At 57.5% G+C, this 15,774-nt stretch overlaps 1 protein-coding gene across 1 annotated transcript in view; it reads left to right on the forward strand.

The window, feature by feature from the left end:
• Nucleotides 1–15,774, forward strand: part of SYMPK (symplekin) — a 32,937-nt gene that overhangs the window by 7,379 nt on the left and 9,784 nt on the right. Inside the window, 13 exon segments of the mRNA XM_030970209.1 lie at nucleotides 906–980; nucleotides 1,494–1,583; nucleotides 1,586–1,675; nucleotides 1,942–1,992; nucleotides 2,792–2,946; nucleotides 4,303–4,532; nucleotides 7,522–7,672; nucleotides 9,563–9,733; nucleotides 9,736–9,797; nucleotides 12,007–12,088; nucleotides 12,892–13,005; nucleotides 13,736–13,801; nucleotides 13,963–14,044. Of these exon segments, the coding sequence (XP_030826069.1) occupies nucleotides 906–980; nucleotides 1,494–1,583; nucleotides 1,586–1,675; nucleotides 1,942–1,992; nucleotides 2,792–2,946; nucleotides 4,303–4,532; nucleotides 7,522–7,672; nucleotides 9,563–9,733; nucleotides 9,736–9,797; nucleotides 12,007–12,088; nucleotides 12,892–13,005; nucleotides 13,736–13,801; nucleotides 13,963–14,044 (1,419 nt within the window).

Genomic DNA, 15,774 nt, shown 5'->3' on the forward strand with positions numbered 1-15,774 from the left:
TGAGGGGGGTTTGGGGTTTGGGATTGGGATCACCCCGTCATCAAGTACAGTGAGTCTGGAGTGGGGTTTGGGTTTGGGATTGGGGTTTGGGGTTTGGGGTTTGGGATCACCCCGTCATCAAGTGAGTCTGGAGCAGGGTTTGGGGTTTGGGGTTTGGGGGTTTGGGGTTTGGGGTCACCCCGTCATCAAGTACAGTGAGTCTGAGGGGGTTTGGGTTTTGGGGATTGGGGTTTGGGGTTTGGGTTTGGGGTTTCGGGTCCCCCGTTGTCCCTTTGTGTCAGTCTGGAGTGGGGTTTGGGATTGTCGTTTGGGGTTTGGGGTTTTGGGGTCCCCCCGTCATCACAGTACAGTGAGTCTGAGGGCGGTTTGGGATTGGGGTTTGGGGTTGGGGTTTGGGGTCAGGAATGGGATTTGGGATTGGGATTGGGACCACCCCATCATCGAGTACTTGGTGTCCTTGGGTTTTGGGATCCGGATGGGATTGTCATCAGGTTATGGGCAAGGTCGCCCCATCATCAAGTGAGGGGGATTTGGGGTGGGGTGACCCCACTGACCCCTTGAGTTGGTGACCCCAGTGACGCCCCATGGGTCGGTGACCCTGGTGACCTCCCCATGGCTTGGTGACCTTGGTGACCTCCTTGTGGGTCAGTGACCTTGGTGACCTCCCGATGGCTTGGTGACCTCACTGATCCCTGGCGTGGGTGACCCCAGTGACCTTCTCTTTGGGTCCGTTGACCCCTGCTGTCCCCTGGCGTCGGTGTCCCCGGTGTCCCCCTGGTGTCCCCAGGCGTGCTGTTGGTGTCCCCGGAGGGCAAGCGGTGCCCCTGGAGCGCTGCTCAACGTTCATGGTGGTCACCCAGGCCATCCTCCAGCATCACCAGTGGCCGCAGCTGCCCCAGGGCCCTAACGCCCTGGCCCCTCGCCACGCCAGCGGCCCATGTTCATGGCCGAGGTCATCCAGGCCTACGGGACCCTCCATGGTAACGTCCCCAGTGTCCCCTGGTGTCCCTTTGTGTCCCTTTGGTGTCCCTGTTGTCCCCTGGTGTCCCCTGGTGTCCCCTGGTGTCCCCTTGGTGTCCCCTGGTGTCCCCTTGGTGTCCCCCTGGTGTCCCTTGGTGTCCCCTTGTGTCCCTTGGTGTCCCCTGGTCACCTCATATTCATGGCCAAGGTCATCCAGGCCTATGAGACCCTCCATGGTAACGTCCCCAGGTGTCCCCAGCTGTCCCCAGGTGTCCCCAACCTGTCCCCTGTCCCCGCAGCCAACCTGCCGCCCACGCTGACCAAGTCCCAGCTGTCCCCAGCTGTCCCCAGGTGTCCCCAGCTGTCCCCAGCTGTCCCCAGGTGTCCCTAACCTGTCCCCTGTCCCCATAGCCAACCTGCCGCCCACGCTGACCAAGTCCCAGCTGTCCCCAGCTGTCCCCAGCTGTCCCCAGGTGTCCCCAGCTGTCCCCAGGTGTCCCCAGGTGTCCCCAACCTGTCCCCTGTCCCCGTAGCCAACCTGCCGCCCACGCTGGCCAAGTCCCAGGTGAGCAGCGTGCGGAAGAACCTGAAGCTGCACCTGCTGAGCGTGCTGCGCCACCCGTCCCCAGGTGTCCCCACCGCCCCTCCCCCCTGCTGGTGGACCTGGGCACGCTGGCCAAGTCCCAGGTGAGCATGCCCAGCCGCGGAAGCCAACCTGAAGCCGCACCTGCTGAGCGGCGGCGCCACCGCCCTCAAGAGATTCCAGACCGGTGAGTGGCAGCAGTGTCACCTTCTCATGGTGGTGCCAGGTGTGGTGGGTTCAGGGTGGGTGGTGGTGGCCGTCAGAAATGGCATTGGGATGAGCCCAACGCTGCCCTCAAGAAGATGAAGATCGGTGAGTGACAGCAGTGTCACCTTCTCGTGGTGGTGGTGGCCATGAGGGGTGGGTGGTGGTGGCCATGGTGGCCATCAGGGGGTTCTGGAAATGGCCCCAGGACGAGCCCGACGCCGTCCTCAAGAAGATGAAGATCGGTGAGTGACAGCAGTGTCACCTTCTCATGGTGGTGTCGGGTGTGGTGGGTTCAGGGTGGGTGGTGGTGGCCATGGTGGCCATCAGGGTTCGGGGTGGGTGGTGGTGGCCATCAGGGTTCAGGGTGGGTGGTGGTGGCCGTCAGAAATGGCATCGGGATGAGCCCAACGCTGCCTTCAAGAAGATGAAGATCGGTGAGTGACAGCAGTGTCACCTTCTCGTGGTGGTGGTGGCCATGAGGGGTGGGTGGTGGTGGCCATGGTGGCCATCAAGGTTCAGGGTGGGTGGTGGTGGCCATGGTGGCCATCAGGGTTCAGGGTGGGTGCTGGTGGCCATGGTGCCCATCAAGGTTCAGGGTGGGTGGTGGTGGCCATGGTGGCCATCAGGGCTCAGGGTGGGTGCTGGTGGCCATGGTGGCCATCAGGGCTCAGGGTGGGTGCTGGTGGCCATGGTGGCCATCAGGGGGTTGTGGAGATGGCCCCAGGACAACCCTGATGCCACCCTCAAACTCTGGTGGCATTGGCATTGTCACCTCCCCTGTGGTGGCATCATTGTCACCTCTCCCACGGTGGTGGTGGTGGTTCCTGGTGGCCTCATGGGGACACCGGGGACAGGTGGTGACATTGAACCCCCCCAGCTCCCCCTGAGAACCTCCCAGTCCCACCTGCTGACACCTGAGGACAGGTGGCATTAAATGTCCCTCAGGTCCTCCAGGAGGCCACCACCAATGACCCTCCGGTGTCCCCAACACCTGCTGGTGGCCCCTTGGGGACACTCAGGGCGCCTCCCGTGTCCCCTCAGAGCCGCCCCTGGGCGAGGATGACGAGGACAAAGACCTGGAGGCGCCGGCGGTGGCCGTGGCCAAAGTGGCCGGAGCGGTCACTGTCCCCTCGGACACCGACATCACGGCCGAGTTCCTGCAGCCGCTGCTGACCCCTGAGAACGTGGCCAACCTGGTCAGGAGGGGACATCGGCCTTGGGGACACTTTGGGGGGGTGTCACCTGTCCTGCTGACCCCCGAGAACGTGGCCAACCTGGTCAGGAGGGGACATCGGCCTTGGGGACACTTTGGGGGGGTGTCACCTGTCCTGCTGACCCCCAGGAATGTCCCCAGCCTGGTCAGGGAGGGGACATCGGCCTTGGGGACGCTTTGGGGGGGCTCTGAGGGGTGTTGAGGACACTCTGGTGGACCTGAGGTGGTTTTGGGTTCCCTGAAGTGTTTTTGGGTCCCTGAGGTGGTTTTAGGGTTCTCCAAGGTGCTTCTGGGCTCCTGGAGGTGGTTTTGGATTCCCTGAGCTGGTTTTGGGTTCCCTGAGGTGATTTTGGGTTCTCTGAGGCAGTTCTGGAGTCCCTGAGCTGTTTTCGGGTTCCCTGAGGTGTTTTTGGGTTCCCTGAGATGATTTCAGGGTCCCTGAGCTGTTTTTGGGTTCCCTGAGGTGTTTTTAGGTTCCCTGGGATGTTTTTGGGTTCCCTGAGGCGATTTCGGGCTCCCTGAGATGATTTCAGGGTCCCTGAGCTGTTTTTTGGTTCCCTGAGGTATTCTGGGTGTTTTGGGTTCCCTGAGGTGATTTTGGGTTCCCTGAGATGATTTCAGGGTCCCTGAGCTGTTTTTTGGTTCCCTGAGGCAATTCTGGAGTCCCTGAGCTGTTTTTGGGTTCCCTGAGGTGATTTTGGGTTCCCTGAGATGATTTCAGGGTCCCTGAGGTGTTTTTGGGTTCCTTGAGCTGTTTTTGGGTTCCCTGAGGTGATTTTGGGTTCTCTGAGGCAATTCTGGAGTCCCTGAGGTGTTTTTGGGTTCCCTGAGATGATTTCAGGGTCCCTGAGCTGTTTTTGGGTTCCTTGAGGTGTTTTTGGGTTCCCTGAGATGTTTTTGGGTTCCCTGAGGCAATTCTGGAGTCCCTGAGCTGTTTTTGGGTTCCCTGAGGCAATTCTGGAGTCCCTGAGCTGTTTTTGGGTTCCCTGAGGTGATTTTGGGTTCTCTGAGGCAATTCTGGAGTCCCTGAGGTGTTTTTGGGTTCCCTGAGATGATTTCAGGGTCCCTGAGCTGTTTTTGGGTTCCTTGAGGTGTTTTTGGGTTCCCTGAGCTGTTTTTGGGTTCCCTGAGGCAATTCTGGAGTCCCTGAGGTGTTTTTGGGTTCCCTGAGATGATTTCAGGGTCCCTGAGGTGTTTTTGGGTTCCCTGAGGCAATTCTGGAGTCCCTGAGCTGGTTTTTGGTTCCCTGAGGCAATTCTGGAGTCCCTGAGCTGTTTTTGGGTTCCCTGAGGCGATTTCGGGCTCCCTGAGCTGTTTTCGGGGTCGCGTCTCCCCGCAGGTGCTGATCAGCATGGTGTACCTGCCCGAGGCCATGCCCGCCTCCTTCCAGGCCACCTACACGCCCGTGGAGTCGGCCGGCACCGAGGCGCAGATCAAGCACCTGGCCCGGCTCATGGCCACCCAGATGACCGCAGCCGGCCTGGGGCCAGGTCAGGGGACACCCCCGGCCCCAGAAATCGGGGTGGATTTGGGAGAAATCGGGATCGGGGTGGAATTTGCAGAGGTTGGGTGTGGTCGGGTGGGTTTTGGGGTTCTCCTGTTCGGGGGAATTTGGGGGTTTGGCTCCGAGGAAGGGCAAAAATTGGGGTGGGGTGAGGATTTGGGAGGTGTTGGGTGGAATCCGAGGTTGGAACGTGGATTTGGGAAGATTTGGGTGGAATTCACCCGGGTTGGAGAAGTCTCCTTGGGGTTCACCTGTCCCTCATGAGTTTGTGAGTGGCCAAAGCGTTGTCCTGGTGGCCACCCACAATCCCTGGACCCCTACCCCGTTCCCACCCGATTTTGACCATTCCACCCTGTTCTGACCATTCCCACCCCATCCTGACCATTCCCACCCCATCCTGACCATTCCCACCCCATCCTGACCAATCCCACCCCATTCTGACCATCCCCACCTCAATTTGACCGCTTCCATGCCTTTGAAATGGTGACACCAGATTGGGTTGGTGCCACCAACCCATTTTGACTGTTCCCATCCCATTCTGACCATCCCCACCCCATTTTGACCATCCCCATCCCAATTTGACCACCTCCATGCCTTTGGAATGGGGACGTCAGATTAGGATGGGGACACCAGATTGGGTTGGTGCCACCAACCCCATTTTGACCATTCCCACCCCGTTCTCACCATCCCCACCCCATTCTCACCATCCCCATCCCAATTTGGACCGTTCTCACCCCATCCCCACCCCATTCTCACCATCCGCACCCCATTTTCACCATCCCCACCCCAATTTGACCGTTCTTACCCCATCCCACCCCATTTTCACCATTCCCCCATCCCCACCCCAATTTCACCATCCCCACCCCATTCTCACCATCCCCACCCCATTTGACCCCCACCCCATCCCCACCCCAATTTCACCATTCCCACCCCAATTTCACCATTCCCACCCCATCCCCACCCCACTTTCCACCCCATCCCCACCCCAATTTCACCATCCCCACCCCATTTTGACCATCCTCACACCATCCCTACCCCATCCCCACCCCATTTTCACCATCCCCCCCACCTCCCCCCCCCATTTCACCATCCCCACCCCATTCTCACCATCCCGACCCCAGCCTTCAGGATCCCAGCAGGTCCCAGCCCGGGCGCTCCTACCATCCCCGCCACCCCATTGTCACCATTCGCCCCCATTTTCACCATCCCCACCCCAATTTTCACCATGCTCACAGCATTCCCCCCATCCGCGACCCCCCAGCCATCCCCGGCCCCCTATCATGCCCCCACCCCATTTTCACCATCCCCGCCCCGCACCAGCTTCCCCCGTGGGCTGTGCGTGGGGCCCTGGTGGGGTTTGGGGTTGGTTACCGTTGGAATGTGGGGTGGGACCGTGGAGGGGTTTGGGGTGGGGTCCCACTGGAATGCAGGGTGGGATCTCTGTGGGGTTTGGGGTCGGATCATGGTGGGGTTTGGGGTGGCCTGGTGAGGTTTGGGGTGGGGTTGTGGAGCGGGGGGTCTCTGTGGGGTTTGGGGTGATCTGGTGGTTTGGGGGTGGTCCTGGTGTGGGGCTCTGTGGGGTGGGGTGGTCCTGGGAGGTGGGGGTGGGGTCCCACTGGAGCGGGGTGGTCTCTGTGGGGTTTGGGGTTGGTCATGGTGGGGTTTGGGGTTGGATTATGAAGGAGGTTTGGGGTGGGACCCTGGTGAGGTTTGGGGGTGGGGTCCCAGTGGAATGCGGGGTGGGATCTCTGTGGGGTTTGGGGTCGGATCATGGTGGGGTTTGGGGTGGGATCCTGGTGAGGTTTGGGGTGGGGTCCCACTGGAACGTGGGGTGGGATCTCTGTGGGGTTTGGGGTTGGATCATGGTGGGGTTTGGGGTTGGTTACCATTGGAATGTGGGGTGGGATCTCTGTGGGGTTTGGGGTTGGATCATGGTGGGGTTTGGGGTTGGATTATGAAGAGGTTTGGGGTGGGATCCTGGTGAGGTTTGGGGTGGGGTCCCAGTGGAATGTGGGGTGGGATCTCTGTGCGGTTTGGGGGTCTGGTGGTGGTTGGGGTTTTTGGTGGGTGGGATCCTGGTGAGGTTTGGGGTGGGGTCCCACTGGAACGTGGGGTGGGATCTCTGTGGGGTTTGGGGTTGGATCATGGTGGGGTTTGGGGTTGGTTACCATTGGTATTGGGGTGGGATCTCTGTGGGGTTTGGGGTTGGATCATGGTGGGGTTTGGTGTTGGATTATGAAGGGGTTTGGGGTGGGATCCTGGTGGGATTTGGGTGGGGTCATGGAAGGGTTTGGATTGAGATCATGAAGGGGTTTTGGGGTGGGGTCCCACTGGAATGCGGGGTGGGATCCTGGCGGGGTTTGGATCATGGCAGGGTTTTAGTTGGGATCACAGAGGGGTTTGGGGTGGGATCCTGGCGGGGTTTGGATCATGGCAGGGTTTTGGTTGGGATCACAGAGGGGTTTGAGGTGGGAGCGGGGTTTGGATCATGGCAGGGTTTTGGTTGGGATCACAGAGGGGTTTGGGGTGGGATCCTGGCGGGGTTTGGGGTGGGATCGTACTGGGGTTTGGGGTGGGGTGTCAGAGGAGTTCGGGATGGGGTCAATGCTGCTCAACGTGTGGGGTTTGGGTGGATCCTACTGCTATTCCCAATGATCCCAATCCCGATGATCCTGTTCCTAATGATCCCGTTCCCATGGATGACCCCATTCCCCTGGATGACCCCGGATGATCCCAATGACCCCATTCCCCTGGATGACCTCGATGATCCCAATGACCCCATTCCCCTGGATGACCCCAATGACCCCATTGCCCTGGATGACCCCACTGACCCTGATGATCCCACTGACCCCATTCCCCTGGATGACCCCACTGACCCCATTCCCCTGGATGACCCCACTGACCCCATTCCCCTGGATGACCCCACTGACCCCATTCCCCTGGATGACCCCGATGATCCCAATGACCCCGTTCCCCTGGATGACCCCACTGACCCCATTCCCCTGGATGACCCCGCTGACCCCGCTGACCCCGCTGTCCCCGTTCCCCGGGCAGGCTGGCGGGCGCCGGGGGCCGTAAGAAGGTGTTCCGCCTCAGCGACGTGGTGAAGCCGCTCAGCGAGGTGCAGGTGGAGAAGCTGAAGCTCGGCGCCGTGCGCCGCATCCTGCACTCCGAGAGGGCCGTGGCGGCCAGCGGGGCCGCGAAGGTACGCGCCGCGCACCTGGGCACACCTGGGATACACCTGGGCACAGCTGGGCACACCTGGGATACACCTGGGCACACCTGGGCACACCTGGGATATACCTGGGCACAGCTGGGCACACCTGGGATACACCTGGGCACACCTGGGCACACCTGGGCACACCTGGGATATACCTGGGCACAGCTGGGCACACCTGGGATACACCTGGGCACAGCTGGGATACACTGGTGCACCTGGGATATACCTGGGATACACCTGGGATATACCTGGGCACAGCTGGGCACACCTGGGCACAGCTGGGATATACCTGGGCACACCTGGGCACAGCTGGGATAACCCTGGGATAACCCTGGGCACAGCTGGGATACAGCTGGGTGCACCTGGGATGCAGTTGGGCACAGCTGGGCACACCTGGGCACAGCTGGGATACAGCTGAGTGCGCCTGGGCACACCTGGGATATACCTGGGCACACCTGGGCACACCTGGCATAACCCTGGGATGCACCTGGGCACACCTGGGATACAGCTGGGCACACGCTGGGACGCAGTTGGGCACAGCTGGGCACACCTGGCATAACCCTGGGATGCACCTGGGCACACCTGGGATATACCTGGGCACAGCTGGGCACACCTGGGATACACCTGGGCACACCTGGGATATACCTGGGCACAGCTGGGCACACCTGGGATATACCTGGGCACAGCTGGGCACACCTGGGATATACCTGGGCACAGCTGGGATATACCTGGGATATACCTGGGCACACCTGGGATATACCTGGGCATACCTGGGCACAGCTGGGATAACCCTGGGATATACCTGGGCACAGCTGGGTGCACCTGGGATGCAGTTGGGCACACCTGGGCACACCTGGGCACAGCTGGGATACAGCTGAGTGCGCCTGGGCACACCTGGGATATACCTGGGCACACCTGGGCACACCTGGCATAACCCTGGGATGCACCTGGGCACACCTGGGATACAGCTGGGCACACCTGGGACGCAGTTGGGCGCAGCTGGGCACACCTGGCATAACCCTGGGATGCCCCCAGAATTCCCCTGGAAATACCCCCAGGGAACCCTTGAGTGACCATGGAATGACCATAGAGTGACCATAGAGTGACCATTGGCTAATCCCTGAGCGACCCTTGATTAACCATTGATTAACCATTGAATGACCCTTTCAAATGGCCATGGAATGACCACTGAGTGACCACTGGGTGCCCCCACAGGCCTGAGTGAAGATCCTGGCCTCGCTGGTGACACAGTTCGAGTAGCCCTTGACTAATGCCTTGAGTGACCATTGAATGACCCCTTTAAATGACCATTAAATGGCCATGGAATGACCACTGAATGACCACTTGGTGTCCCCACAGGCCTGAGTGAAGGTCCTGGCCTCGTAATTCCAGTAACCCTTGAGAGACCCTTGACTAATTCCTTGAGAGACCCTTCAGTGACCATTCAAATGACCATTGACTGACCATGGAATGACCACTGAGTGACCACTGAGTGACCCCCCCCCAGGCCCATGTGAAGATCCTGGCCTCGCTGGTGACACATTTCAGTGACCGTTGACTAATCCCTTGATCAACCATTGAATGACCCTTTCAAATGACCATGGAGTGACCATGGAGTGACCACTGAGTGCCTCCACAGGCCCGTGTGAAGATCCTGGCCTCGCTGGTGACACATTTCAGTGACCGTTGACTAATCCCTTGATCAGCCATTGAATGACCCTTTCAAATGACCATGGAGTGACCACTGAGTGCCTCCACAGGCCCGTGTGAAGATCCTGGCCTCGCTGGTGACACATTTCAGTGACCATTGACTAATCCCTGATCAGCCATTGAATGACCCTTCAAATCCATGGTGACCACTGAGTGCCTCCACAGGCCCGTGTGAAGATCCTGGCCTCGCTGGTGACCCAGTTTGAGATTCCCATCAAGGGCGAGATGCTCTCCTTCATCCTGGACGACGTGCGGGGCCGCCTGGACCTGGCCTTCGCCTGGCTCTTCCACGAGTACAACGCGTACCTGGAGCGCGGCGGCGGCGGCCTGGAGCGCTCTACGACGAGTGCCTGATCGGGCTGCTGGCCGGGCTGCAGGAGAAACCCGACCAGAAGGACGGGTACGGACACCAGGGTGGGACACCGGGGATGGAGACACCACGGTTGGGTTGGGGACATCAGGGTTGAATTGGTGTCACCAAGGTTGGGTTGATGTCATTTGGATTGGGTTGGAGCCACCAGATTGGATTGGTGTCACCGGAGTTGGGTTGGGGACACCAGGGATGGGTTGGGGACATCAGGGTTGAGTTGGTGTCACCAAGGTTGGGTTGATGTCATTTGGATTGGGTTGGAGCCACCAGATTGGATTGGTGTCACCGGAGTTGGGTTGGGGACACCAGGGTTGGGTTGGGGACACCAGGGATGGGTTGGGGACATCAGGGTTGAGTTGGTGTCACCAAGGTTGGGTTGATGTCATTTGGATTGGGATGGAGCCACCGGATTGGGTTGGTGTCACCGAAGTTGGGTTGGGGACACCAGGGTTGGGTTGGGGACACCAGGGATGGGTTGGGGACATCAGGGTTGAGTTGGTGTCACCAAGGTTGGGTTGATGTCATTTGGATTGGGTTGGAGCCACCAGATTGGATTGGTGTCACCGAAGTTGGGTTGGGGACACCAGAGATGGGTTGGGGACACCACGGTTGGGTTGGGGACATCAGGGTTGAGTTGGTGTCACCAAGGTTGGGTTGATGTCATTTGGATTGGGTTGGAGCCACCAGATTGGATTGGTGTCACCGGAGTTGGGTTGGGGACACCAGGGTTGGGTTGGGGACACCAGGGATGGGTTGGGGACATCAGGGTTGAGTTGGTGTCACCAAGGTTGGGTTGATGTCATTTGGATTGGGATGGAGCCACTGGATTGGGTTGGTGTCACCGAAGTTGGGTTGGGGACACCAGGGTTGGGTTGGGGACACCAGGGATGGGTTGGGGACATCAGGGTTGAGTTGGTGTCACCAAGGTTGGGTTGATGTCATTTGGATTGGGATGGAGCCACTGGATTGGGTTGGTGTCACCGAAGTTGGGTTGGGGACACCAGGGTTGGGTTGGGGACACCAGGGATGGGCTGGGGACATCAGGGTTGGGTTGGTGTCACCAAGGTTGGGTTGATGTCATTTGGATTGGGTTGGAGCCACGGATTGGGTTGGGGACACCAGGGTTGGGTTGGGGACACCAGGGATGGGTTGGGGACATCAGGGTTGAGTTGGTGTCACCAAGTTGGGTTGATGTCATTTGGATTGGGATGGAGCCACTTTTCGTGATTGGGTTGGGGACACCAGGGTTGGGTTGGGGACACCAGGGATGGGTTGGGGACATCAGGGTTGAATTGGTGTCACCAAGGTTGGGTTATGTCATTTGGTTGGGTTGGAGCCCACGGATTGGGTTGGTGTCACGGGGTTGGGTTGGGGACACCAGGGTTGGGTTGGGGACACCAGGGATGGGTTGGGGACATCAGGGTTGAATTGGTGTCACCGAAGGAGGGGTTGGGTTGATGTCATTTGGATTGGGTTGGAGCCACTGGATTGGGTTGGTGTCACCGGAGTTGGGTTGGGGACACCAGGGTTGGGTTGGGGACACCAGGGATGGGTTGGGGACACCAAGGTTGGGTTGGGGACACCAGATTGGGATGGGGACACCAAATTGGGCTGCTGTCACCTAGATTGGGTTGGCGCCATTGGGATGGAGCCACCGGATTGGGTTGGTGTCACTGAAGTTGGGTTGGAGATACCAGGGTTGGGTTGGGGACACTGGGGTTGGGTTGGGGACACTGGGGTTGGATTGGTGCCATTGGGATGGGGACACCAGGGTTGGGGATACCAGGGTTGGGTTGGGGACACCAAGGTTGGGTTGGGGACACCGGGGTTGGGTTGGTGTCATTGGGATGGGGACACCAGGGTTGGGGATGCCAGGATTGGGTTGGGGTCACCTAGGTTGGGTTGGTACTATTGGGATTGGGTTGGGGACACCAAGGTTGGGTTGGGGACACCAGATTGGGATGGGGACACCAAATTGGGCTGCTGTCACCTAGATTGGGTTGGTGCCATTGGGCTGGGGACACCAGGGTTGGGCTGGGGACACCAGGGTTGGGTTGGTGCCATTGGAATGGGGATAGGGATGGGGACACCAGATTGGGATGGGGACACCAGATTGGGATGGGGACACACCAGAGTTGGATTGGTGCCGTTGGGTTGGGGACACCAAGGTTGGGTTGGGGACACCAGAGTTGGATTGGTGCCGTTGGGTTGGGGACACCGGCACTGTCCCTGTCCCCAGGATCTTCACCAAGCTGGTGCTGGAGGCGCCGCTGATCACCGAGAGCGCCCTGGAGGTGATCCGCAAGTACTGCGAGGACGAGGTGGGGACACCTGGGGGACATCGGGGGGGACACCTGGGGACACCAGGGGGACATCGGGAGGGACACACGGAGGTGGCACACAAAGGTGACACAGCCAGGGTGGGTGGGGAGGTGACACCTGCAGGTGACACATAGAGATGACCCCAGGTGGGGAGGTGGAGGTGACAAGGGGGAGGTGACGCCTGGAGATGGTACCTGGAGGTGACACCAGGTGGGGAGATAACACCTGGAGATGACACACTGAGGTGACACAAGGAGACGTGGAGATGAGACGGGGGAGGTGACACCTGGAGATGACACCTGGAGATGGCACCTGGAGATGACACATAGAGATGACCCCAGGTGGGGAGGTGAAGGTGACAAGGGGGAGGTGACGCCTGGAGATGGCGCCTGGAGGTGACACCAGGTGGGGAGATAACACCTGGAGATGACACACTGAGGTGACACAAGGAGACGTGGAGATGACACAGGGGAGGTGACAACTGGAGATGACACATAGAGGTGACACCAGGTGGGGAGGTGGAGGTGACACCTGGAGATGACACCTGGAGATGGCACCTGGAGGTGACACATAGAGATGACCCCAGGTGGGGAGGTGGAGGTGACAAGGGGGAGGTGACGCTGGAGATGGCACCTGGAGGTGACACCAGGTGGGGAGATAACACCAGGAGATGACACACCGAGGTGACACAAGGAGACGTGGAGATGACACAGGGGAGGTGACACCTGGGGACACACGTAGGCGCCACGGGGCAGGTGCCTCCCAGAGGTGCCACCCAGAGGTGCCACCTGTGTCCCCTCAGAGCCGCACCTACCTGGGCATGTCCACCCTGAGGGACCTGATCTTCAAACGGCCAGCGCGCAAGTTCCAGTACCTGCACGTGCTGCTGGACCTCAGCTCCCACGAGAAGGACAAGGTGGGGACACCTGGGGACACCTGGGGGGGTTTTGGGGGGGATTTTGAGGGGGTTTTGGGAAGGTTTGGGGGGATTTTGGGGAGATTTTAGAGAGGTTTGCTGGGATTAGATAGAGGTGCCCCAGGTGATGGAGGTGCCCCAGGTGGCACACAGAGGTGACACCCAGGCGATGCAGGTGGCACAGGTGACACACAGGTGGCAGAGGTGCCCCAGGTGACACACAGAGGTGCCCAAATGGCACACAGGTGACACAGGTGGCACAGGTGACACACTACAGGTGTTCATCACAGTGCGAGTGCCCAGGTGGCACACAGGTGTCCCAGTACACAGGTGGCACACAGGTGAGACAGGTGACACAGGTGACACACACATGCACACAGGCGGTCCCAGTTCATCAAGGTGGCACAGGTGACACACACAGGTGGCACACAGAGTGTCCCAGGTGGCAGCAGGTGGCAGTCATCAAGTGTACGAAAGGAGCAGGTGGCACACACAGTGTCCCAGGTGGCACAGGTGGCACACAGGTGCCGCAGCAAGCGTGGCAGTTCATCAAGTGCATGTACGAGAAGGAGCAGGTGGCACACAGAGTGTCCCAGGTGACACAGGTGGCACACAGGTGACACAGGTGGCACAGGTGACACACACAGGTGGCACACAGCGTGTCCCAGGTGGCCCAGGTGGCACAGGTGGCACACACAGGTGGCACACAGGTGACACAGGTGTCGCACAGGTGCGGCAGCAGGCACTGCAGTTCATCAAGCGCATGTACGAGAAGGAGCAGGTGGCACACAGGTGTGCCCAGGTGGCACACAGAGTGTCCCAGGTGACACAGGTGGCACACACAGGTGTGCCCAGGTGACACAGGTGGCACACAGGTGACACAGGTGTCGCACAGGTGCGGCAGCAGGCGCTGCAGTTCATCAAGCGCATGTACGAGAAGGAGCAGGTGGCACACAGGAGAAGTTCGCCCTCAATTACCTGCAGCTCCTGGTGCACCCCAACCCCCCCTCCGTGCTCTTCGGGGCCGACAAGGACACAGGTGAGGGCCCCGAACCCCAAATGTTCCGTGGGAATCCCGAAATGTTCCGCGGGGGATCTGTGGGGATGGGAAATGTTCCTCGGGAAATCCCAGATGTTCCACGGAAATGCCAGATGTTTGATGGGGAACGTCAAAGGGAAATCCCAAATGTTTTATGGGAAACGTCAAACGGAAATCCCAAATGTTTGATGGGGAACGTCAAAGGGAAATCCCAAATGTTTTATGGGAAATGTCAAACGTTCCATGGAAAATCCCAAATGTTTTATGGGAAATGTCAAACGGAAATCCCAAAGGTTTTATGGGAAATGTCAAACGGAAATCCCAAATGTTTTATGGGAACATCAAACGGAAATCCCAAATGTTTTATGGGGAACGTCAAAGGGAAATCCCAAATGTTTTATGGGAAACGTCAAACGTTCCATGGAAAATCCCAAATGTTTTATGGGGAACGTCAAACGGAAATCCCAAATGTTTTATGGGAAATGTCAAACGGAAATCCCAAATGTTTTATGGGGAACGTCAAAGGAAATCCCAAATGTTTTATGGGGAACGTCAAAGGGAAATCCGAAATGTTTTATGGGAAACGTCAAACGTTCCATGGAAAATCCCAAATGTTTTATGGGAAACGTAAAACGGAAATCCCAAATGTTTTATGGGAAATATCAAACGGAAATCCCAGATGTTTTATGGGAAACGTCAAACGGAAATCCCAAATGTTTTATGGGAAACGTCAAAGGGAAATCCGAAATGTTTTATGGGAAACGTCAAACGTTCCATGGAAAATCCCAAATGTTTTATGGGAAACGTAAAACGGAACTCCCAAATGTTTTATGGGAAATGTCAAACGGAAATCCCAGATGTTTTATGGGAAACGTAAAACGGAAATCCCAAATGTTTTATGGGAAATGTCAAAGGGAAATCCCAAATGTTTTATGGGAAACGTCAAGCGGAAATCCCAAATGTTTTATGGGAAACGTCAAACGGAAAATCCCAAATGTTTTATGGGGAACGTCAAACGGAAATCCCAAATGTTTTATGGGGAATGTTAAATGGAAATCCCAAATGTTTTATGGGAAACGTCAAGCGGAAATCCCAAATGTTTTATGGGAAACGTCAAACGGAAATCCCAAATGTTTTATGGGGAACGTCAAACGGAAATCCCAAATGTTTTATGGGGAATGTTAAATGGAAATCCCAAATGTTTTATGGGGAAGGTTAAATGGAAATCCCAAATGTTTTATGGGAAATGTCAAACGTTCCATGGAAAATCCCAAATGTTTTATGGGAAACGTCAAACGGAAATCCCAAATGTTTTATGGGAAATGTCAAACAGAAATCCCAAATGTTTTATGGGAAATGTCAAACAGAAATCCCAAATGTTTTATGGGGAACGTCAAACGGAAATCCCAAATGTTTTATGGGAAATGTCTAACGTTTAATGGAAATCCCAAATGTTTTATGGGAAATGTCAAACATCAAACGTTAAATGGAAATCCCAGATGTTTTACGGGGAACGTCAAACGTTAAATGGAAATCCCAAATGTTTTATGGGAAATCCTAAATATTTTATGGGAAACATCGAATGTTCCATGGAAATCCCAAATGTTTCACGGGAAATCCTGCGTCCCCCAGAGGTGACACCATTAATTGGGTCCTTATCACCCCGTTTTTGCTCACTGTAACCCCATTTTTGGTCATTATCACCCCGTTTTTGCTCATTGTAACCCCAT

The sequence above is a fragment of the Camarhynchus parvulus genome, unplaced genomic scaffold, assembly GCF_901933205.1.
Source record: "Camarhynchus parvulus unplaced genomic scaffold, STF_HiC, whole genome shotgun sequence".
In the NCBI taxonomy this organism is placed as follows: domain Eukaryota; kingdom Metazoa; phylum Chordata; class Aves; order Passeriformes; family Thraupidae; genus Camarhynchus; species Camarhynchus parvulus.